Below are 24,292 nucleotides of genomic sequence, written 5' to 3'. Positions count from 1 at the left end.
CCCTCTCTAGTTCGCTGCACTCTCTTCTCCTTGCTTCTTGAGTCCGCTTGTTGTCTTTGTTCCCATCATCTTGCCCCTTTTCTACTATTCTGCTTGCGCTCTTGCCACTGTCTCTCCGATTCTCTTCCTCTGTTCTTCTCTGCTGCAAGGTGCTATGCTTTTATTACTCTCTTTTTTATTTTCTTTTTCTTATTTTAGCTTATTAGATTTTCAATCTTTATTATCTTATAATTTTCTTCTTCGGTTAATTCATACAGAGCTGATTTGCAATTCCTTCAACTGCATTAGACTGGCAATTGGAAGAATTTGTTCAGATTTAATGTTGATTTAGAGTTTTAAGAGTATTTTATTTGTGTTTAATTATCGATGTCATTGAATTTGATTATGGTGATGGATTGTTTGGATTTAATGTTGATTTGGGATTTTAGAATTTTCTAATTTGTATTTAATTCTTGATGTTGTTGAAGTTAACGATGATGGTGGAGTTTAAGAGATGCTATGAAGGTTGTAGTTACAATCAAGGTGTTAATGGTGGTGATTATGGTGTTTTGAAAAAGAGAATAATAAAGATGAAAGGAAAGGGGTAAAATTGGTCGTGAAGTGGTGTTTTGAGAGTAGAGATGGCAATGATAGATGCACTGTTATTGAAGGAGATGAGAAGATGAAGGGAGAAGTAGGGGGATGAAAGTACCTGACCTTCAAATGCTGTGTTTTATCCCTAGGAAAAACGACGTTGTTTTTCTTCTCAACATAGGGACTGATTTCTTCTCCTCGCAACACGTGGACACTTAACGGTTACGTGTGCGAGTTAACGTTCTATGTCAGTATTTTCTATTAGTGACTAACGGAATAACTTGGTCGGAGACTAATTTGACCGATGGAATTAAACTTTGAAATTTTTTTGTGTATTTTAAATTTTAGATTCTAAACTATCTAAGTTTAAAAATTTTAGGGACTAATTTGAGTTTTTTTCTTTTTTTGTCGATGGTATCCCTAAATCGATAGGTCAATAACTGATTTGGGTAATTATTCGTATGTTTATAACCCAGTCTAACCCAAAATGTATTTTGGATTGGGTTGGCCCAAACCCCAAATTCCTGGGTTGGCTAGACCTAGTTGAGACTTTTTGTACCGATCCAAATAGACACTCCAAAATCATCATTCAAAAATTCGTTCCAATATCCAAAAAATTAATCCTTTTCAAACCCAAATTTATCGTTGCTACTTGTTAGGTTGCTGCTACTCACTCCCAAAAGAAGAATTAAAAACGAAAACAAAAACGGTTGCGATCGTATAGTTAAAAGATCGGATAAGTACGATTTGGGTCCCTAAAGTTTTGTGCCAGAATCGAAATCGTCCCTCTTATAATTTTGGATTTAAAATCGTCCTTAACGTTTTTTTTCGTATTAAAATCGTCCTTTTAAATAAGATTTTTAATTTAATTTCTAAACTACCCCTGTTTTAATAAAAAAATAAAATTTTAAAATAAAATAAATATAAAATAAAAAAAAGAAAGAAAGGGATCAGAGAAGCGGGGTGGGTGGGGACTGGGGAGAGAAAGAAAGAAAGGGAGGAGGGGGCCGAGAAAGGGGGTGGGGGAAGGTGGAGGGGGGAGAGAAGGGGGACGTCATGCCGCTGCACCGCCGCCCGCCGCCCGCCGCTTCTTCTTCTTCTTCCCGCCACCGCACCGCCGCCCGTTTCTTCTTCTTCTTCTTCTTCTTTTTCTTCTTCTTCTTCCCACCGCCGCCCGCCGCTTCTTCTTCCCGCCGCCGCACCGCCGCCTGTTTCTTATTCTTCTTCTTCTTCCTCTTCTTACCGCCGCACCGCTGCCCGCCGCTTCTTCTTCTTCTTCTGTGAATTCTGTGAATTTCTGGATTTCTTCTTCTTTTGGTGTGGAATATTATTGTTGCTGATTTGTTAATTTGTTACTTTATGTTTCTGCTTGTGTTAAATTTGTGCTTGAATTTGTTGATTTTCTGTTTCTGCTTCTCTGTGTGGAGGTGGAGGTGGAGGTGGGAAGTGGGGTAGGGGAAGGGAATACGGGGAGGGGGAGAGGACGGGTGGGGACGCGGGGTGGGGGGAAGGGGGAGATGGGGAGGGAGAGGGGACGGGTGGGAACGCTGGATGGGGGGAAGGGGGAGGCAGTGAGGGGGAGGGGAGGGGACGCGGGGTGGGGGTGGGGGGAACGGGAGGGGGAAGGGGAAGGGGAAAGGGGGGAGGGGGACGGCGGTGGCATTGGTGATGGTGTTAGTGGTGGTGGAGTGGCAGTGGGTGTTGATAATGATGATGATGTTGATAATGGTGGTGGAGTGGCAGTTGGTGGTGGTGGTGGTGAAGGAGGTAATTATGTTGGTAGTGGTGAGGGTATTTTTATAAAAAAAAAATTAAAAGGACGATTTTAATACGAAAAAAATGTTAAGGACGATTTTAAATCCAAAATTACAAGAGGGACGATTTCGATTTTGGCACAAAACTTTAGGAACCAAAATCGTACTTATCCCTTAAAAGATATTCTTTACCGTTAATAAACTAGAAACCCCTACCATGAAAAAAAAAAAAAACATAGAAACCACAATTTTTTAACAAATTCTTTCCATTACTTTTTTACTATTAATAATAATTTTCAAGTAGTGTATGCATCTTAAACGTGACATAAGTCGTTTAAATTTATCATACCCACCTTATTAGAGGATATATGCATGGTTGACCAAAAAATGTTTAAAAGAATGAACAATACTATAAAACTAATAAAATTTATTATTTTTTATTAATAGTTGATTAATTTTAAATTTTAAAGACTAAATTTAAAGTTTAAATTCTAAATTTTGATAATGTAGATATAAAGTGTTAATTCAAAAGATTAGCTAATATTAATAAAAAATATTAGGCATCTAAATTTCTCTTAAAAATAAAAAAAAAATTACTGGCGTCTATTTAACTTGATCTTTTTTTTCCCATTTTATGATCGCGCGAAACAAAATTAGTGGCGAATGTTGGAAATCAATAGACTGAAACTTGGTGATTATATACAATTATTATCTTAATCGCACGGTGAGTCATTTTTAAAGTATTATTTTTAACAATGTACAAGATGTCACTAGTACGGATTAAAAGAAAGATCAGAGATTTATCAGCCTCATGCGAACACGGAGTCAGATGTTTTTGGAACGGCAGAGAATGGTACTTACAAAGATAATCTAATGGTCAAGCTAAGACAAAATAGTTCTAAGAGGTATATGTGAGAGTTAAGAGTGTGTAACATACCTGATGGTCCGTTATATAATTTGTGCTTGTTATCTTATCTTATTTTATTAACTAAGATCAAGAGAGTATTTAAATTTGAATGTTAATTAAAGATTGACGATCTCTTGGCTGGTGGGGCATGGTTAGGGCCTAGACTCGGGGGAGTTGGGTCGTAATGAGGCCGTTTGGGGACCCGGGAAACGGGTTTGGAACAAACAACCACATACATATTTTATATATCAAAATGTTTGGTAACAAAAAAATTTTAACTAAAATCAGACAAAACTTATCTTATTGTCTTCCTAACATTAATATATATATATAGTAATACAAATAGGGAGTTCTTATGCTAACATGACACTCATACATTGAGTTTGGGAATTATTTGTTTAGGTGTCATTATTAGAAATTTTTAAAATTTTATTTATAAATTATAAATTATTATTTACTTAGGTTGTTACTTTTTAAATTTTTAAATACGCTTTCTTAGGTTGTTAGGTATTTAGTTTTAATATTGTTGAACTAATTATTTGCTTATGTGTCGTCGTTAGAAATTTTTAAAATTTTATTTATAAATTATAAATTATTATTTGTTTAGGTTGTTACCTTTTAATTTTAAGTTATTTGCTTAGGTTGTTATTTTTTAAATTTTAAGTTATTTCCTTAGGTTATTAATTTTTAAAGAGGAGTTTTTTGTTGACGTGGGGCTCATACATTGAGTTTGGAAATTATTTTCTTAGGTATCGTCATTAAAATTTTTTAAAACTTTATATATAAATTTTAAGTTATTTGCTTAAGTTATTTTGCTTAGGTTGTTATTTTTTAAATTTTAAGTTATTTGCTTAGGTTTTTAGCTTTTAAATTTTTAAATACACTTTCTTATTAGATATTTAGTTTTTAATATTATTGAACGAATTTAAAAAATTATTTATCAATTGCTTAACAAGTTACTTTTTAAATTTTAAAATTATAGTTACATTTTATTTTATTATAATAATATTATTCTTTTATTTAAAAAAAAGCTAATAAATTATCATTTTTAAAGAAAACTAAGTTCACTTAATAACTAATAACAATAGCTAAGTTCACCTAATTGATTGTAGTTATCTTATATTCTTCTTTATTCTCTTTGATTTAAAAAAAAAATTATAGTGTTAAATTAGTTAGTTATTAGAGTTTATAATTTAAATTTATTTATTTTATCTATAAATTTAAATCAAATTCAAATCAAACTCAATTATATTTCAGAAAATCCTAACTAAGTAACTATGAGTCAACTATAAAAATACGAGTTAGAGATGTATAATACAATATTTTCATTGTTTAGTGTATTTTATTTTTATTATAATAATATTATTCTTTTATTTAAAGAAAAAAGCTAATCTTTATTTTTATCTTTATCTTCATAGTAATATAAATGGGGAGCTTTTATGTTGATATGATGCTCATACGTTGAGTTTAAAAATTTATTTGCTTAGGTGTCGTCACTAAAAATTTTTAGAATTATATTTATAAATTATAAATTATTATTTGATTAGGTTGTTACTTTTTAAATTTTAAGTTATTTGCTTAGATTGTTACTTTTTAAATTTTAAGTTATTTGCTTAGGTGTCGTCACTAGAAATTTTTAAAATTTTATTTATAAATTATAAATTATTATTTGTTTAGGTTGGTACTTTTTAAATTTAAGTAATTTGCTTAGATTGTTTTGCTTAGGTTGTTATTTTTTAAATTTTAAGTTGTTTTGCTTAGGTGATTATTTTTTAAATTTTAAGTTGTTTTGCTAAGGTAGTTATTTCTAATATTAATTCCTAATTAAGCGACTTCTTAAAAGTTTTAATTTTTAAATTTTTTTATTTATTACATCTATAATTTTTTTCTGTACTCAATTTACATTGTTATCTTTGTATAATAGAAGTATTTTATCTCTCTTATTTTAACTACAAACTATTCATTTTCAGTCTCTTTGTTTAAAGACAACAATATCAGCACCTTATTATTTACTATTACTATGCTTTTATTAAACAAAAAAATATCGATTAGTGCATAAATTTTTAAAATTCTGACAAAGATATGGTTATATATTATATTTTTTGTATTTGGAAATGGATTTATTGTAATTCCTATTATTTGATTACTGTGCATATAAAACTTAAACCTTGATCTTGATACAATAAAATCGTATTATATGATCTCATCTTTTTAATTCATAGATTGTAGTCATCGATAATTTTTTATAGATATTATTTTTATACTTCACATGGTGAAGGAAGGAATATTTTTATATAAAGTATTTGTTGTAGATATAACTGAAATAGAATTTACTATCTTGGTGATTATTAAATGTGATAGACATTGGTGAGCCATGATTTTTTTGTTGGCATTGTGATGCTATGATGTAGTATGAGGAGAGATCAGAGAAGTCCAAAATAGGATCCAATAGAATTCTAAATATGTTGTATGCGAGGGAAGATACAACTGCTTTTTTGCAACGTCCACCTCAGCTCCTACAAGATTTAATATCTAGAGCAAACCAAAATAGCAAACATTTTAAGGATAATATAAGAACTTATAATAGCATGTTTTGCTTCATGTCCCTGGGTGGTAAAATTGAGACCTCCATCAATGATGGGACAGGTCCTCCCTAGTTCATTATGAGTGGACAAAACTACCACAGAATTGGATGCTTAGTGCCAATTGAGGGACAAAGGCCAAAATTCACGCAGTTATATATTTATGATACAAAAAATGAGATCTTAAATAGGATAGATATTTTCAGGTTTGTATCATGCATTCCAAACTGATTAGATCCATGTTAAGGTAATTCATACTTTGATTTTGGTTAATTATGAATACTAATATTTTTCAATTAATCTTTTATACAGTTCAAGAACAAATAGCAACAACTTTGACCAATCCTTGGTTCTAGACCTCAAGGACATGATCGATCAACATAATTTTTTTCTCACACCTTTAGGACAGTGAGAAACTAACTAAATCAAGATGATATCACAAATATAAGGCTGCGGTTGTATCGAAAAAAAATCAAAAGACGCGAGGATTTACAATTTATCATCTTCTAACGAGGTTGTAGCTCTAATAGTAGGAGATTTTGATTCTGGAGATGAAGGACATGATATTATAGTTCAATTAAAGTCTGGACATCTACAAAAGATTTATGAGATACACCCCACATTTATTCCTTTTCAATATCCTATGATGTTTTCTTACGATAAAGATGGCTACCAAAAAGACATTTCTTTGCGAGAATCTCATAGGGCTGATAAAAATAGAAAGAGACAACATGTGAGTTTAAGGGAGTTCATAGCATTTAGAATACAAGAAAGAAGGATCGATTATGCAACGATTGTCAATGGTGGAAGATTATTTTAGCAGTTTTTGGTTGATTGTTTTTCCATGATTGAACACTACAAGAATAATTAGTTTTAGCGACAAATTTTTAGCGGCAATAATTCAATGGCTGCTAATTGTTTATTTAAGTTATCATTTTGTGGCCATTATATATTTACCACTAATTCTATATATTATAATGGCAATTATTAGTATTGCCAGTAAAAATATAAGAAAAAACTACTTTTAATAAAATAAAATTTAGTAGCCATAGTGTTATGGCTGGTATAATTTTTATTAAAATAATTTTTTTATAACAATAGATCAAATTTCATAGAAAGAAGAAGACCCACCCTTTTCTCTCCCTCACTCTCTGAAAAACCTAACCCTAAACCATCACCTATCCCACTCCTCATCGAAATCCAAAACCCTACCAACCATCACTTATCCCAATCAACGCCAATCCCCTTCTCCGGTATCCAAACCATCGCCATCACCGGTATCGTCGCTTCCGCCGGGAAAGTTCCACCGGATATCGCAGGATTTCGTCGAGGTTGTGCTGGAGTCGTGGCTTACCGACCGCCGAGGAAGGTGGCGAGGATCGTTGCTCCTCCAGAGGCCAGCGGGAGCGGCAGCCCTCTCTCTTTGGTCAGGATTGTGGAGAAGACACCGCCAGCGAAGGCCTATGCGTCGCCGGAGTCTTACCTGTCACCGGGGATTGGGAAATTGACGGGGCAAGAGGTGAGCGGGAGCTGCAAGGAGTTGTCGCCACAGTATTTTGGCGGCGACGGAAGGAGGAGCGAGAAGGTAGATGAGGAGAAGGAGAATGGCATGTGGCATGGCTTGTCTGGAAGGTTTCCTTCGGTTTCTTTGTTCAATGAGTACCAAAATGCAGCTATGGCGGTAATTATTCTATTTCATTTGTCTCTATGATCGGTTCTAGGTTTAGTTTTTTACCTCTTTTTTTCTGTTTAAGCTGAATTTGAATAATGAGAGGTGGAACAAATGATGGCTTTGTGACTTGATTTTGAAAATGTTGTTTGATTTACGAGAGAGAATAGAAGGGATACTAAGGAGCCTTCTGAAGCAGGTAATTGTGTTCCATATGCATTAAGGTTTCTTTCTCTATGATATGATCTAGATATGATCTAAATATCATGATGATACTCCAATTCTTTTGTTTTTTTAGATGTGATCTAGATTTATTGTTATTATTAATATTCAGATACTAAGAATCATTATGTGTCTATGTATGCCTATTGTGTATGTATTTACATTGTATTTTCTATGTGGTTCTATCTTTTGGCTGATCTAAAGATCAAGAAACTGTGGTTTATGGAGGCTCTATTGATGAAAGAAACTGTTGGGACTACTTCCTCCACCACCCCCAACCATGGCTTCAAAAGCTACTAAGTAAGTGCAGAAGCATTTGAAGCATGCTTGCTTCGTGTTTGTGGTTATGCTTCTATGAGTTTCATGTGAAGATCTGAAATTTGGTTCCTTTCTTTTTCTTTTTTGATCTGTTTGGATGGTTGGGTTCTGCTTTATAGGGTTTGATCCAGTAGTTCTGATATGCTATTGTGGAATTTTTTACCTAAATTTTGTAACTTTTTTGTAAGTTGTATTGTGTTTCTCAGTTTCTTTCTTTTTCTCATGTTTGATTATAGTTTCAGCTTGATTTTTCTGTGTTCATGTTAGCTTAGGGCCTTTTGCATTAACTGATTATTATATCACTGTCATTTTCACTCCGATTCTCATTTATTTTTGGCTTGCCAATGATTCTGGATGCTGAATTTTGGATTAGGGTCACTTTCCTTTTTTGTTTAGATCCATTAGTTTGAGTGTATATAACTATGTCATTTTGTGTCTTTTTGTTTCTTATGTTGTCATGTTCTGTTTTGTAAAATGAATTATTGATCTGTTATTGGCATTACAATTCTTTCTTATGGTAGATCCAATTTGTCTGAAACTCCCAACAAAACATCACTAGCAACTCCAAGAGGCAGCAAACTTAGCAGAGGAGTGTCCAAATCGGAATCCGAATCACCATACCCTTGCAAAATCTGTGCCATTCCATTGAACAATCGCCGCGATCTGTGAATTCAAAGCCTGCTGCTACTCCTGATCGGAAATCACCAAAGCCTGCCTCCAACCCACCTGATGTAAGTTGTAGAATGCATTTAATTATCCTATCTTTCTTTCAGATTGTGACCTATTGACTAAGTCTTTTAACTAATGTAACAAGGAACCGTTTGAGATGTTTAAGAATATTATAGTCTTCCAATTAGTGCTAATTATTGGACATTTTTGTATGAGAATTGAAATTCTAGAAGATAATGCATGACTTTTTAACTGTGATTATGAGATGTCTAGCATTTTTGTATGAGAATTGAAATTGGTTTATGGAGGCTCTATTGACGAAAGCCATAATTATATGAACTAATTAAAGTAAAATTAGATAAAGATTATCCAATAAAGATATTAAAAAAATATATGGATAAAGATATGGATTAGACTGACAATAAATGATCCATGCATGAATGATGTTATTTGTTCATTTCTTTCAACATATTATTATTATTATTATTATTATTATATAATGTGGCAACATACAGAAGTACCTCCCTGGATTTGAGGGAGACCTTCCTTTTGTGCTTGAAAGTGGGTCAGTAACATTTGCTATTCCTGTAATTACTCATGAAATTTCTCAAGGTACAAGTATCATCTATGTTTGTCTGGAAAGCTAAAACTCTTATAGCATATGAAGCATGTTACCAGATTAATCATTCAACAAATTCCAATGTTTACAGGAAATGAAGAAGGAATACAACCATGGATTAATCTTCAGGTTTCATTTATGATTTATTTCTCTTTCTCTTTTCAACAAATGTATTCTTTTAACAGCCAATCACAAAATAGCATGAATAGTCTTTGAGATGCTCTTTTTCTTCAGGGATACCTGCTGGGGAATGCTGCAACAACAGCATTGGAACTATATTAATTATTAAACCCTAATTTACTATATTAAATTCTACAATTTTCTCATCCTAGATATGTGTTCTTTGTTTTGATTTTCTCTTCTAAGTTTGTTTAAATTTTCTTATCCCAATTAAAATTTTACTTTTGTTGTTGTTGCATTGCTTCAGCTTTCTTTGTGACTCAGACACTGCGTGCATTGGCAAGAGATGGAAGAACAGTGATAACTTCCATTCATCAACCAAGCAGTGAAGTGTTTGAACTCTTTGATCAATTGTACTTGCTCTCTGGTGGCAAAACATTGGCAAGCTATCAATTCCTTGAAGAGCAGCCAAAGATTTACAGTTTTGGATTCTTTAGATATTCATTATTCATGATTTTCCTTTCTTATCTATTTTTAAATTCTTAGATCAATTGCTAAAATTAAAAGTTAGTAGGCTACTTTTAAAGGTACAATTTTAGATTATTGCTAACACTTGGATTGCTACATTGATGTAACATAGTTATAGGCTTGTAGTATTTTTTGTTGTTTCAATTTGTAGGTTTATTACTTTTCAAGAAAAATTTGTGTATCAATATTTTGAGTTTAATGAAATATTTCATTTTGTAGTAATTAAATTTAGTGTATTTATATTATGCATAATAATAACTATTGTTGGCAAAATATATATTTGATTCTAGAAAAAAGATAATTTGTTATTTCTAAGAAAATGAGTATAATACAATTAAAAAAAGTCTTAAGATTTTAGTGGCAATAATAATGGCAACTAAAAGTGAATAATATTACAATTTTAGAATTATTTTTAGTGGCCATATAAATTGCCCGTAAAATGGATTTTGGCGGTAATAGTAATGGCCACTAAAAGTGAATAATATTGCAATCTTATAATTATTTTTCGTGGCCATATAAATTGCCAAGAAAATGGCCGCTAAAAGTTATATACTTTTTGCGGCCATTAAAACGGTCTTTACCGGCAAATGTTATAATTGCCGCTAAAACCTTTTAGCGACGAAGCATAAGACGGCTAATGTCTAATTGCCGGTAAATGTATTAGTAGCTATTTTTATTGCCGCTAAAAGTAAAATAAATGGCCACTAAAAGTGATTTTTCTTGTAGTGGAAGCACAAAGGTTGACCTACTATTGAAACAACCAAGATAAGGTGAAGAGTGATATATATAAGGGAATTCAAGATGCAGTTATTAGGGGTGAGACTCGTGCTTCCAAAGCATGTAAACGTGTCATCCTACCCGTGTCCTTCAATTCACTGGTGGCATAAGATATATGTTTAATAATTGTCAAGATGATATGGCAATTTGTAAGAAATATGGATATCCAGACCTCTTCATCACAATGATATGTAACTCGAGTTAGCAAGAGATTGACAGAGTTAACAATCCAAGAAACTTAAAGGTTGAAGACCGACCGGATATATTATGTAGAGTGTTCAAAATTAAGCTTAACGTGATAATCTCGGATCTTAAGCAAGAAATTCCATTTGGAATGCTAGATGCAGGTATTACTCATCATCCAACCTTTTTTTTAGAGAAATTTATCTTTAAATTATTATAAAATAAATGACAAAATATTTTTTATTTTTAACATATTATTGATTTTTTATTATCAACCTTATCTTTATCAAAGCACATATATAAAATAGATAGTTTATTTATAACATATTATTTTTTTGTCTTTTGTTATAAGGAATATACACGGTAGAATTCTAAAAAAGAGGTCTACCACATGCTCACATTTTTTTATGGTTGAGTGGAGACCACAAGATAACAACAACAGCTCAAATTGACTGGTTAATATCATCAGAGTTGTCCGATCCTGTTCGATACCCAAAATTGTTTAGAGCTGTGTCTACATATATGATTCATGGACCATGTGGTAGAGCTTTCTCAAAATCTTCCTGCATGAAAGATGGGTATTGCACTAAATATTATCCCAAAATATTCAGTATCATCACAGTTATTGATAATAGTGGATACCTATCATATAGAAGACGAGACACCGAAGTTGTTACTGAGAAGAAGAGAGTCCATATGGATAATGTAAAACCAGCGAAATTAGTAAATAATTGGCCAATAAATTAATTATTATTTAAAAAAAATTAGAAACTTAAATTTTATAGTCTAATGAAGTAGAACTAATTAAAACATGAATTTTGACACTAATTTTAAAAAAGTTGGCCCAAAATTAAACTGTCAGACCGAACCAGTTGAATCGAACCCAAACCGAGCCCAAGGCCTAACATATAAAATCTCCATTTGTAGCCCTATCACCATCATAAACTGAAACACATTGAAAACAAAAGGGGGAGGGTTACAGTGAGAAGAGGAGAAGGAAAATCTAATCACGTCCAACCTTCAATTGCTTATATCTTTCAATCCGGAACTCCGATTGATGAGCCGTCAGTAGCCATGCGTTTGTCTCAAAATTCTATACAAAACTCATGGAACAAAGTTGTTGGTAAGCTTCACTTTCGTTTCCATCTGTTCACTCTTCAGTTTCAAAATTTTTGAGCTTTAGTGTTAAAATTTTGTGTAATTTCGGTGTTTAAGGATCAAATTAACTTTGTGCACTTGTTGGGTCTTGTTCCAAACTTCTACTGGTAAGGTGAAAAACCTCTAACCCTTGTAAAATTATTGATATAGAGAACGGGGTGTTGATTTAGTGATGTATGTGTGATATTAGATTAAATTATAAGTGTTGGTGGCAAATTGGTGGTGTTGAAAGCTTGGAATTTGGATCGTTGGGGCTGAATTTCTGTTTGCAAGAGGTGTGGATCCTTGGACTTTGTGGAATGGTGATCCTTGTGACGTTCTGGGCTTAGAGAGAAATCAGTCAAGATTTGGTTTTGGTTTCTCATAGATAACATATAATGTTTTGTGAAAATATAGGTTAGATGACTATAGGATAAGTTGTATGATATGTGTGATTGTGGATTAATGACTTGTGTTAGAGTTTGTTAAGTGAATTGTTGAAATGTTTGATGAATTATTGAGGGTGATTGTGTTGAGTAATGAGGTTGATGGAAATGTGTGACATATTGATGATGATAAGTGAATTATGAATGAATGATTGACGATGATTGTGTTGAATGATAAAGTTGAAGAGAATGTGTGATGAATTATGATGATAATATTTGAGAATGAATAATGATTGTGTGTGGTGGATTGAGAATGTTTAGAAGTATAATGAGAGTTATAAATTGATGATGTATAATGTTTGTAAGCATTAGGGTTGTGTTAGCTGACAAATAATGTGATATGTGTTGAGGTTTTGGTTAAATTGAGAATTGGTCATTTTGATGAAAAATCTTATTTTTGACCAACTTCGATGAGTCATAACTTGGCTTCCGGACCCTCAATTTTTGTCAAACTTGTTTTAAATGAAAATTGGGTTCGTGAAGTTTATGTCGTTCGAAGTTATGTGCGTCCGAAGTTAGGTGTGAAAAACAGGAAATTCTGGACATAGCAGCTTTTGCATTTACTACTATGCCTGCATACACGGCACACACGCACGCGGCCATTGGCCTCTGTCCAGAGGCTCCGCATACACAGTAGGGTGATGTGTACGCGGGATGGAAAATTTTTCAAGGTCGTGTATGCGGCCATATGAATGCGTACGCGGACCCCTGCTTTTTAAAAAAAAAAAGTGTGTTTTAAGATTTACACCAATTTTCTAGTTTTTCCAAACATCTGTAACTGCTCTATAGGATCTGATACCTAATTTTTAAGCCTAGGATGGAGGATGAACTTATAGAAAAGGGTTGAGGAGTGAAGGATTGGATTGAGAAGGGGGAATAAGTTGATGATTGATAAGAATGATGAGTATGAGATGATACATGATATGAATGATGACTGAGTTAATGTGAAATACTTGAGGAAGTACGGAAGTGTGAGAATGATATGAATGATTATAATAATGAGCTTGGGAAAACTCATGGATATACGATGAATGTGTTTGAGAAATGAATGATTTATAGTGAATTTTAAAAATGAAATTGATCTTTGAGCTTTGACCTGGCAAGGATCGTGGTAGTTTACTGCTTGTCCAGTATTTGAGAATCGAGGTGGTTTACCACTCGTAGATGGTGGGGATCGTGGTTGTTTACCACCCACAGGTTGTTTCTTTTCCAATTGAAAATGTTTGTGAGGATCCTGGTGGTTTACCGCTCGCAGATGGTGGGGATCGTGGTGGTTTACCGCTCACCAGGTGAGGATTGTGGTACTGTACTGCTCACTAGTTTTCAAGAGGACGATGCTTGGGTTAGCTACGGGACATGTCGAGTTGGCTAAGTAACCGAGAAATGAGACTTATCAGCCATAGGGTAGGCATACATCATATGTATTTATGTGATTGTTTGGTGTCTTTTGTTTTGGATTGACTAAGTGATCATCTATGCTTAACTGTTATATGTTCTATTTGCTGTACTTGTACTCTACTTGTGTTTTTCTTATCTATTTTATCTATCTCTACAACTGAGAGATCCCTCATGTTAGCGAATGTGACGCTGAGGGTAATTCTACCGGTGTTTTGGAGGATTAGAGGAGAGTGATATTTGAAGTGTTAAGTTACAATTGGTTTAGAACCTAAGAACCTTAGACAACTCACCTAAATCTCTGGTTTAATTGTATCGTTAAGCTTTATATCGGAGTATTGGAGTTCTAGGATTGCCTCTGGCTTTTCCGGGACCTTATATTCTTATCTTTGATGGCACCATTACCATGCTATGAATCTTTGGTTCTCATATCATATATATGTTGTTGTTTTCAGATGCAGGTCGGAGGCACCTTAGTAAGCATTTGAGACTTCGGAGCAAGCCAAGCATAGTTTGGGAACTTATATTCGGTTAACATATTTTGTACTTTTGTTTAGATTCTCCCATATGTATATATAACTTGTATGTCCCTCTTAGAGGTCAACGATGGAGAAACAGGTTGTTATATTGTATTTTAGGATACTTTGGGTAATGTATTTATGTACGTATGTATACACTTATTACTCCGGCCAGTCTTAGCTTCGCATGCTGAGTCAGGAGCTTGTTATTCTGTATCTTAGTATTCTACTTTGTTGTATATATATATATATATATATATATATATATATATATATATATATATATATATATATATATATATTTTAGAGGTCGTAATACCACACCACCTCTATTTTACGGCTTAAGCATAAAGCTCCGTGTAGTAGGGTGTTACAAATAATAAGAATGTGGTTTCATACAATGCATATCTGCTGATGTCTTATCAAGCGCATGTTAATGTAGAGTATTGCAACAAGTCAAATGCTATCAAATATTTGTTTTAAGTACGTGAATAAAGGTCCAGATAGGGTAGCAGTTGGAGTTTTAAAGGACGTTTCCAGTTGAGAGGATGCTCAGGTTATTGATGAGATCAAACAATTTTATGATTGTAGGTATTTGGCTTATGATATTCATCAGATGTGGCCTTCAATGATGAGATTAACCTTTTATTTGTCTGGAGATAGCAAAATATCATCTTTAAAGATGATAATGATCTTGAGGAAATCATGAAATAAGAGAAAGGAAAAGGTACGATGTTCTTAATATGGATGGAGGACAACAAAGAATTTGAAGCAGGTCAAATTTTGACGTATGCTGAGTTTCCAAATCAATTTGTTTATGATAGAGAAGCAAGGAAATGACATCCACGCAAAAGAGGGTATTCTATCGGGAGGTTAAACTATGTTCTACCGGGTACAGGTGATATCTACTATATGAGAATTTTATTAACTGTTCAGAGAGGTTGCACAACATATGAGTCTATTAGAACAGTTAATGGGATTACATATTATAACTTCCAAGATGCTTACTATTCCATGGGACTACTGTGTGACGATAGGAAATTCACTACAGCTATTAATGAGGTCTGGTCATCAATTGCAAAAACTGTTTATGATACTATTGATATCTAATAGTGTTAGCAAACCAAATCGTATTTGGAATGTAACTTGGGTATTATTGGCTGACGGAATACTATATAAGAGAGGAGAAAAATATTGAAAAACCAAAGTATTTCACTATGTGGTAAATCATTATCACATGTAGGACTTTACTTGTCAAAATCAATATTAAAGTTGCTTTGTCAAGAGTTAAGAGTCACGGTGGCCTTAAGGTTCTAATTTTGGACGAAGACAGCAATTCAAAGTCATCAATAACAAATGTCATGTTCAAAGAAGTTTTTAATAATATTTAGGTAAGAAAAATAGTATTTTCATTTTTGTAACATGTTATGTTTTACACTTTTGTACAAATATTTGTCGTAAATATAACTAATTTAATTTATCTCTAACTATATTTTCAGACTTGAAATGAAATGTGTAACATGAAGCACAACATCATATGACAATTGTTTATCTAATGAGGTTAGTAAAATATTAGATTGTCAATAAACTTTTGTTAGTCTATTGATATAAACTTTAGTGCAAAATTGATATGTTACTAATACAGTTATATATGTTCTTATTTTTCAGGTCTCTTTTCTTATTGTTAAAAAATATTATAGATTTCAAACTATTCCATTTACATTTTACTTTGAATAAATATAAAATAACATATTCAATATACTTATTATATAATAACAATGATAATATTATACTAAAGTTAAAAAATTATAGTTATAAAATACTATTTTTGATTTACTATATCAAATTAAAATATAAGTCCGTGCATCGCACGGATTTAACACTAGTATTTTATATATAAAAAATATTTGATAACAAAAAATTTAGCCAAAATAATCAGAACTTATTTTATTTAATATTTTATTAATTACTGCAACAATTAATGAATACTAAATATTTGACTTTTTTTTTGCCTTCATAACATTACCTTTTTATATATATATAATAAACATGAAATATTGATTTTTTGTACAAACGTAAAATGAGCATAATGCATATTATTATTTTAATAATTTCAATTCAATGTGCAACTTTTCTTTTTATAAATTTAGCTATAATTTCTACTTTTTAATCTTATTTCACTATCCGAAAAAAAAAAACTCAAAGAATCGTCACAAATAGAAAAAGACGTAGAAGATGTATGTAATCCACTAATCCATGCAAACCTCAGATTTATATTTTTGAAAACTGGGGGAAAAATGAGCAAACACGTAAAGTTACTGCATAATTTAATTCACTACTCAAAAATTAAAATTCGGTGCAAACCAGCAAATAATGGGTCTTAAATTATTTGTATGAAGCAGTTAAAAATAGGAGAAAGTCTAGAGATGAGCAATTTTATTAAAATCTGACTAGTACTTAACTAGTAAAAAAAAGTGAGCAATTTTATACCATTAAATATAATTTTAGATTATTAAAATATTAATAATAACTAATTAATAGTTACAAATTATAAAACTTGCTAGCCCTCTAACCTTTTTTTAAAATGATTGGTACTTAGTTTTTGTCTAATTTATTGTTTAACTAAAGCGTTAGTAGAGGTTTGTTAAGAGAATATAATGTCGAATATTTCGGAATCGCGTCACAGTGATAAAGGGTTTTTCCGCAATACTTTTAACGAAGAAAGAAACATATTATATTTAGAGGATGCTTTTGTCCACATGAAACATGTTGTCAACATAGTAAAACCAAGGTAAAGTATATTTTTGTCTTTAAAATTTGATAAAAATTTTAAAAATGTTCCTAAATTTTATTTTGTTTTAATTTTATTCTAAAAATTTTTAATTTGTATCAAATATACTCATGACAGCTAATTTTTCAACAAATTTAAGATCAATTCAACAATAATTTCATAAGAACAATCCTCAACACAAGTAACTTAAGCATAATTTTCATGCATTATTGTTAGATTAGTCTTAAATTTTTTGAAAATTTAGCCGTCAAGGGTATATTTAATATAAATCGAAAACTTTTGGAACAAAATTGAAACAAAATAAAACTTAAAGGTATTTTTAAAATTTTTGCCAAACTTCAGGGAGAAAAAGTATACTTTACCCTAAAAACAATATAAACAGTGGGAAAGCTAGAAAGAAAAGTGATGATGAGTCAATACTCAATAGTGGAATAAATAAACTTTTGATTAAAAAAGCAAAAGAAAAAAAAGTTAGAATTTAGAATAAAAAAAGAGTAATAATATATTATTCAACAAAATTTATAATTTTTGCCTAATACTTGACTAACTTTAAATAGTACAAACTAAAATTTGAATTTTAATAGAATAAAAATAGAGTATTTATCAAAAGTATTAGTTAATATGAATAAAAATACTAATCTCTAACATTGTTCACAAAAGAATATTAAATAACCAACTATTTTTTATTTTTATAATATATTTAAATTTAAAAATGTTATTTGTACACTAAAATTAGTCACTAATGTATTTGTGTATAAATACATGTATAATTTAATTTATTTTTAATGTATATTTATATTTCAACATGTATTTTATACTGGTAACTAACTTTGGTGGCTAATTTTGGTGTACGCGTAGCATTACTCGAAATTAATATTAATTAATTCTCAATTTTTTTATGAATAAAAATATTAACCCGTATTACTTTCGAAAACAAGAACTACTGTGTATCACCCGTATAGCCGTATTACTTTTCCATTAGCAATTAGGGGGAGTGTAGGAAGCGCTCTCTGTCTATATATAGATATATGCTATGTCTGCCAAGCAGTATCCGAATCACTAAAAATCATGAGCTGTTCTAATATTTTCATTCCCCTTCTTGTTTCATCGTTTCTTCTTTTCACTTTCTTGCCGGGAGCTGCCCATGGCAGCAAAAAGGTATAGGCTAGGCTCCTATTCTTTTGGAAGTTTTCTACTTCGAATTTGCGATTTTTGTGGTATGATTTATGAATGATTAGTTGTGCAGTTGGTTTTCTAATCTCTTTTTGTTTGTCTACAGTGCTACATTGTGTACTTGGGAGCACATTCTCATGGTCCAACCCCTACCTCTTTTGACTTGGAAACCGCCACATATTCTCATTATGATTTGCTAGGTTCAGTTTTGGGAAGGTATATACACATATAGAAGCATGCATACCTTTATTATTCACTTGAGTACAAAATATTTTGTCAGTTACAAAAACATTATTATATGTTGTGAATATTGTTGGACAGCCATGAGAAAGCGAAAGAGGCCATGATATACTCATACAATAAGCACATCAATGGCTTTGCTGCTTTACTTGACGAGGAAGAAGCAGCAATCGTTGCAGGTGAGAATTCATGTTCACCTTGCTAGCTAGCTAGTCAATCTTTCTCAATTTTGTTTTAAATTAACTATTTATTGACACAACGTGTTGATTGTGGCAGAAAACCCAAATGTGGTTTCTGTGTTCTTGACCAAAAAGCACAAATTGCACACGACACGGTCGTGGGAATTTCTTGGACTACACAGAAATGATAAGAACTCAGCTTGGCCAAAGGGAAGATTTGGTGAAAATACAATAATCGCTAACATTGATACAGGTATCTAGCTTTCATAAATGAAATGCTGTCGGACTTTTGTTAAGTAAATAATGGTTGTTGTGAACAATGTAAATAAATGTTTTAAAATTGGTCGTAAAAACACATTACACTTAAATTATCCACCTAAATCTTAATATTAAGATAATTATCTGCATATTAAATATCTAATATATCTATTATTCATATTATTTAATATTTTCATTATCTATCTATACTTTTCCAATAAATTGCAATTACTATTTACATACAAACCAAATAACTATATGTATAATACGACTTATATTGTTGGGTCGTAATGATAGATTGATAGATGGAAAGAATACAATTTTTGCAAGTTTTCTTTATTTTATTTTTGAAATAATTCTTTCACTTTCAGTTTTAATTTTGTTTTTGAAATTACATTATCCACCTAATTTGTATAATTTTATTCTGAACTCTACACATAGTTGCAAATTGAGAACTAAATTCTATGATATTATTATTAATTAATTGATATTAATACCATGATTGATTGTTAACTTAAATTACTGGATGAATTCTTATTCAATATGATGCTATCAAAAATTGAAACAGCATATCAAAAGTTGAAAAAAAAGGTAAAAAGAAAAGTATAACACCCGTTTTTTTTTTTCTTTTTAAAAAAAATAATCTCTATTGTTAATACTCTACTAATTTCGATTTGAATAGGCGTTTGGCCAGAATCCACGAGTTTCGATGACAAGGGATATGGCCCAATCCCGTCAAAATGGCGCGGGGGTAACGTCTGTCAAATAAACGAATTCCAAAGTTCTAGGAAAAATCCTTGCAACAGGTCACTTTTATTTTTCCTTTCCTTTTTTATTTTTGTCCTTTTGGTATCTGATTCATCTTTCTTTTAGATAGCCTTTTCTTTTTAGTTAGTATATCTATTTCTTGAAAAAAAATTTATATTTGTATTAAGTGTACATTTATTTTATAACTAAATAAAAGATAACTAAAATTTTAACTATATCTTTAAAAACAGAGATAAATAAATCATTTACTTAAAATACACAATTTTTTTATTGGTAAAAAGAAATTTATTTATTCTTTAAATAATAAAAAATGTAAAAGCGTTTAATTTTAACTAGACACATACAGAAGTGTCTTTAAAAAAGATTTTAGTTAAAATATGTGTTTAAGGTACATATTAGGATTTATTATTAGTAGTAAAAAATTTTAAATTTTTTATTTTAATAAGTATATAATAAATATATTAAAAATATTTTTTTATATTTTTATAAAAACTTTATTTTTTAGTTAATAGTTGTAATATATATATATATATATATATATATATATATATCGTACTATATATTAACTAAAAGACCATGATTTTTTACATTGAACATTTTTAATTGAGTTCTAATAACTTTAAGTAATTAGTTTAATCAGTTTTTAATCATTTAAGTAATTGATTTAAATACTCGGTATTTATAAATGGTGACTGGTTAATGTGCCAGAAACCGCTTAGATTTTTTAGTTAAATAGTTAAAAATTGAAAAAGAATTTTCAAATAATAGAAAAATATTTTGTAATGGTTAAAAAATGGCATTTGCTCTTCTAGCAATGGGACTTATTTATTATTTTTTGCTATGAGCATCAGGAAGTTGATTGGAGCAAGATTTTTCAACGTAGCTTTTGAGACATACTATGGGAAACTTGACGGGAAGTTACAGACAGCTCGTGACTTTGTAGGGCACGGGACACACACTTTATCGACAGCAGGTGGCAACTTCGTGGCAGGAGCAAGCGTATTCGCGGTTGGGAATGGCACAGCTAAGGGTGGCTCTCCAAGAGCCAGGGTTGCAGCCTACAAAGTCTGTTGGTCTCTAACGGATCCATCTGATTGCTTTGGGGCCGATATCTTGTCCGCAATCGACCAAGCCATAAACGACGGTGTTGATATCATCTCCGTCTCCATCGGCGACCAATATTTAGTGCACCCTGAAGATATATTCACCGATGAGATATCCATTGGCTCATTCCATGCTATTTCTAACAACATATTGTTCGTTGCCTCTGCTGGAAATGACGGACCAACACCTGGAACCGTCGCTAATGTGGCTCCCTGGATATTCACGGTTGCTGCTAGCACAACAGATAGGAACTTTAGTAGTACCATTACTTTTGGTAACGGTCGACAAATCACCGTACGTCTTATTATTCTCATCTTTAAGCTAGATCATACACACTAAGCTTGTAAATATATGGTAATATGTAATTAATTAATATTTTACAGCATAGCAAAATTAAGTTCATAAATTGTTTCTTGTGATCTTTTTCTTTTCTTTTTTTTTTTTTCCCTCAGGGAGCCAGTTTATTCACAAGCTTGCCACCTAACCAGGCCTTTCCTGTGATCCTTGCTGCTGATGGTAAACTTGCCAATGCCACAACTCGAGATGCGTAAGTACAATTCACTTATCCGAGCCTTGTTTATTATTAAATGGATGGTGAGATTAATTACACACATAATTTTGTTGTTATTATTTTGCGTTTTTGTAGTTCCCTTTGTAGACGAGGAACACTTGACCCAGCAAAAGTCAAGGGAACAATAGTGGACTGCCTCAGGGAAGGAAAAATAAAATCAGTTTCGGAGGGTTTGGAAGCTCTGAAAGCAGGTGCCAGAGCAATACTCATGGAAAATCAAAAGCAAAATGGGGGAACAACTCTTGCTGAGCCTCACATTATGTCGTGTGTGAATTATCCAAATGTCCACCCTCCTCCTATACCACCACACCCACATCATAATATCACTGCTACCACGTAAGTTGTGCATGATCATTCGTTGTATTTTCACAATAAAATATGGTATTCAATCGGAAATGGATGTCTTCAGTTTTTTTAACACTTTAAAGAATCGTAATTTCTTATTATTAATTTGGACCAAAAATAAATATAAAAAAAATGTAATAAAGAATTAGATTAAACAATTGATATCATCTCATTTTTTTTTATTGGAGAGAATCTAATCCTGTATTCAATAAAAATAAAATATTTTTAAAGAAGAGTGTTAGAGATTATAAATTTTGTAATTTATAGTTATCAATTAATTATTAATAATATTTTTAATAGTATGAGATTACTCATTTTTTTTATTAATTAAATATTTACTAAATTTTAATAAAAGTGTTGGTTTCTAAATTTTTCTTATTTTTTAATTCATGAATAATTAATTATAATTTGGTTGTTAATCAGTGGAAAAATGATATATATATATATATATATATATATATATATATATTAGTAATAAAAGATTTGTTATATGTCTGTACACCAAGATGTTAAATTCATTATCAAATATCAACTATTGCAGTGATATTAATAAAATAACGGCGTCTACAACAATAAAGATCTCCCCAGTAAAAACATTCTTTGGAATAAAACCCGCTCCAGTTATGGCTTCATTCTCCTCTAGAGGGCCCAATCAGATTCAGCCATCAATACTCAAGGTCAATACATTTTAATTTTAATTCATTATCAACTACATATATATATATATCACATGTGGTGCCTTGTTTCATAGTAGGTAACTTTCTATTTTATGTTTCAGCCTGATATTACAGCACCAGGAACAAACATACTTGCTGCCTACTCACTATTCGCTAGTGCGTCTGACCTACTAGTAGATGGTCGTCGAGGGTTTCGATTCAATGTGCTACAAGGAACATCTATGGCTTGCCCTCATATCTCTGGAATTGCCGGACTTCTCAAAACTCTTCATCCTCATTGGAGTCCCGCCGCTATTAAGTCTGCAATCATGACCACCGGTACATACTCTATATATATATATATACTTTTTCAAGGTAGTAGCAACCTACCCAACAAAAAATAATCAACTTTAACTAATAAATAATTACCACTTATAACAAGACTTTGAAACTCTAATTTGTTCACATACAGCTATATGGCTACAAATAATGATTTTGAGATATCAGTTAAATTCACTTTCCACTTCAACTATATATGGCTACAATTATTAACTGATATGATTAGATCAATTAAATCCTAATACTATATTATATAGTTTTATTCGACAAATACGTACTAGTTAAATAATAAGAAATGAACCAACAAATGAATCTGAATTGTTCTCGCCACCACTCTCATTTTCTTGTAATTATTGGTTGTTTTGTCTTTTCTGGTCGTCAAATTAGCATTACTTGTCTTATTTTTAATTTACAACATACTTTAACATATTCAGTTATATTTGCCCTTGCAGCAACCACACTAGACAACTCAAACGGCCCTATCAAAGATGCATTTGATGATAAGCTAGCAAATTCTTTTGCTTATGGGTCAGGACATGTTCGACCAAACCTTGCAATAGATCCAGGACTTGTTTATGATCTGCACCTTGACGATTATTTGAACTTCTTATGTGCTTCTGGATACAATCAACAAGCCATTTCAGCACTTAATTTCAACAGGACTTTCACTTGCAAAGGAAATCACAGCATAGACGACTTGAATTATCCTTCAATCACATTGCCAAATCTAAAGTTGAGTCCAGAAACTGTTACTCGTACACTCACCAATGTGGGTCCCCCAGGCACATATAACGTTACTGCCAAAGTGGACGGATGCAAAATTGCTGTTGTGCCCAATTCCTTGACTTTTACTAAATTAAATGAAAAGAAGACCTTCAAGGTTACTGTGCAAGCATCAAGTGTGATTCAGAGTTATAAATATCAATTTGGTGAATTGATATGGACAGATGGAAAGCACAGAGTCAGGAGTCCTATTACAATCCGACGCCGCAAATGAGTTTATGTATATAATGTTACTGTTTAATGTAACCATGGCGAATGTTGTGTGCTTTATTCCTCGTGTATTTATGTTATGTTTTCTTCAGATATGTATTGTGTGTGCGTGCATGAACATGGCTTGTACTATTAATTATTCGAGAATAATATTCAACGTAAAAGTTTGAACTAGTTCTCAATCTCCAAACTGCTTCTAATAATAGAATTTTATAAGTGCCAAGAGTTAGATAATATTCTCATTCTGTAGATGGATTGGGTATATGCTTTCTGATAGTGAGGGGTGACGACTCTGTTTTTGTGGTGGGAGGAGTGGAACAAACGAATTAATGAAGATAGCATTACAATCTCAAGAAATTGATGATCTAATAAAGTTGGAAACTCAGGTGCGTCGACTTTATGTGAAGTTTATAGCTGAAAGTCGTTAGACGTCAAATAAGTCAAATCATCTAACGGCT

The 24,292-nt window shown here is 31.8% G+C and overlaps 2 protein-coding genes across 2 annotated transcripts; both read left to right on the top strand.

Annotated features, from left to right (window-relative positions):
* Window positions 1–1,629: 1,629 nt before the first annotated feature.
* On the top strand, window positions 1,630–10,183 carry LOC148569457 (uncharacterized). Its single transcript, XM_088485056.1, has 5 exons — window positions 1,630–1,696; window positions 6,932–7,497; window positions 8,547–8,756; window positions 9,405–9,442; window positions 9,548–10,183. Exons 1-3 carry the CDS (start codon window positions 1,630–1,632, stop codon window positions 8,559–8,561), a joined length of 648 nt encoding a protein of 215 aa, XP_088341182.1. The 3' UTR covers window positions 8,562–8,756; window positions 9,405–9,442; window positions 9,548–10,183.
* An 8,031-nt stretch (window positions 10,184–18,214) lies between these two features.
* On the top strand, window positions 18,215–24,008 carry LOC107635248 (subtilisin-like protease Glyma18g48580). The gene is made up of 11 exons (XM_016338656.3): window positions 18,215–18,366; window positions 18,488–18,597; window positions 18,703–18,800; window positions 18,898–19,053; window positions 19,741–19,864; window positions 20,678–21,224; window positions 21,383–21,477; window positions 21,577–21,837; window positions 22,388–22,523; window positions 22,625–22,841; window positions 23,294–24,008. Exons 1-11 carry the CDS (start codon window positions 18,277–18,279, stop codon window positions 23,836–23,838), a joined length of 2,379 nt encoding a protein of 792 aa, XP_016194142.1. The 5' UTR covers window positions 18,215–18,276; the 3' UTR covers window positions 23,839–24,008.
* The last annotated feature ends 284 nt before the right edge of the window (window positions 24,009–24,292 follow it).

The sequence above is a fragment of the Arachis ipaensis genome, chromosome B4 (genome assembly GCF_059453495.1).
Source record: "Arachis ipaensis isolate K30076 ecotype BB chromosome B4, ASM5945349v1, whole genome shotgun sequence".
Taxonomy (NCBI): domain Eukaryota; kingdom Viridiplantae; phylum Streptophyta; class Magnoliopsida; order Fabales; family Fabaceae; genus Arachis; species Arachis ipaensis.
This window is presented reverse-complemented; position numbering and strand designations above follow the sequence as displayed.

Coding starts and splice junctions, on each gene's coding strand:
- LOC107635248 (XM_016338656.3), top strand. CDS start 18,277: ATGAGCTGTTCTAATATTTTCATTCCCCTTCTTGTTTCATCGTTTCTT. Junction 18,801..18,897: donor AGAAGCAGCAATCGTTGCAG/GTGAGAATTCAT, acceptor TGATTGTGGCAG/AAAACCCAAATGTGGTTTCT. Junction 22,524..22,624: donor TTCAGCCATCAATACTCAAG/GTCAATACATTT, acceptor TTTATGTTTCAG/CCTGATATTACAGCACCAGG.
- LOC148569457 (XM_088485056.1), top strand. CDS start 1,630: ATGCCGCTGCACCGCCGCCCGCCGCCCGCCGCTTCTTCTTCTTCTTCC. Junction 1,697..6,931: donor CCGCCACCGCACCGCCGCCC/GTTTCTTCTTCT, acceptor CAAATTTCATAG/AAAGAAGAAGACCCACCCTT.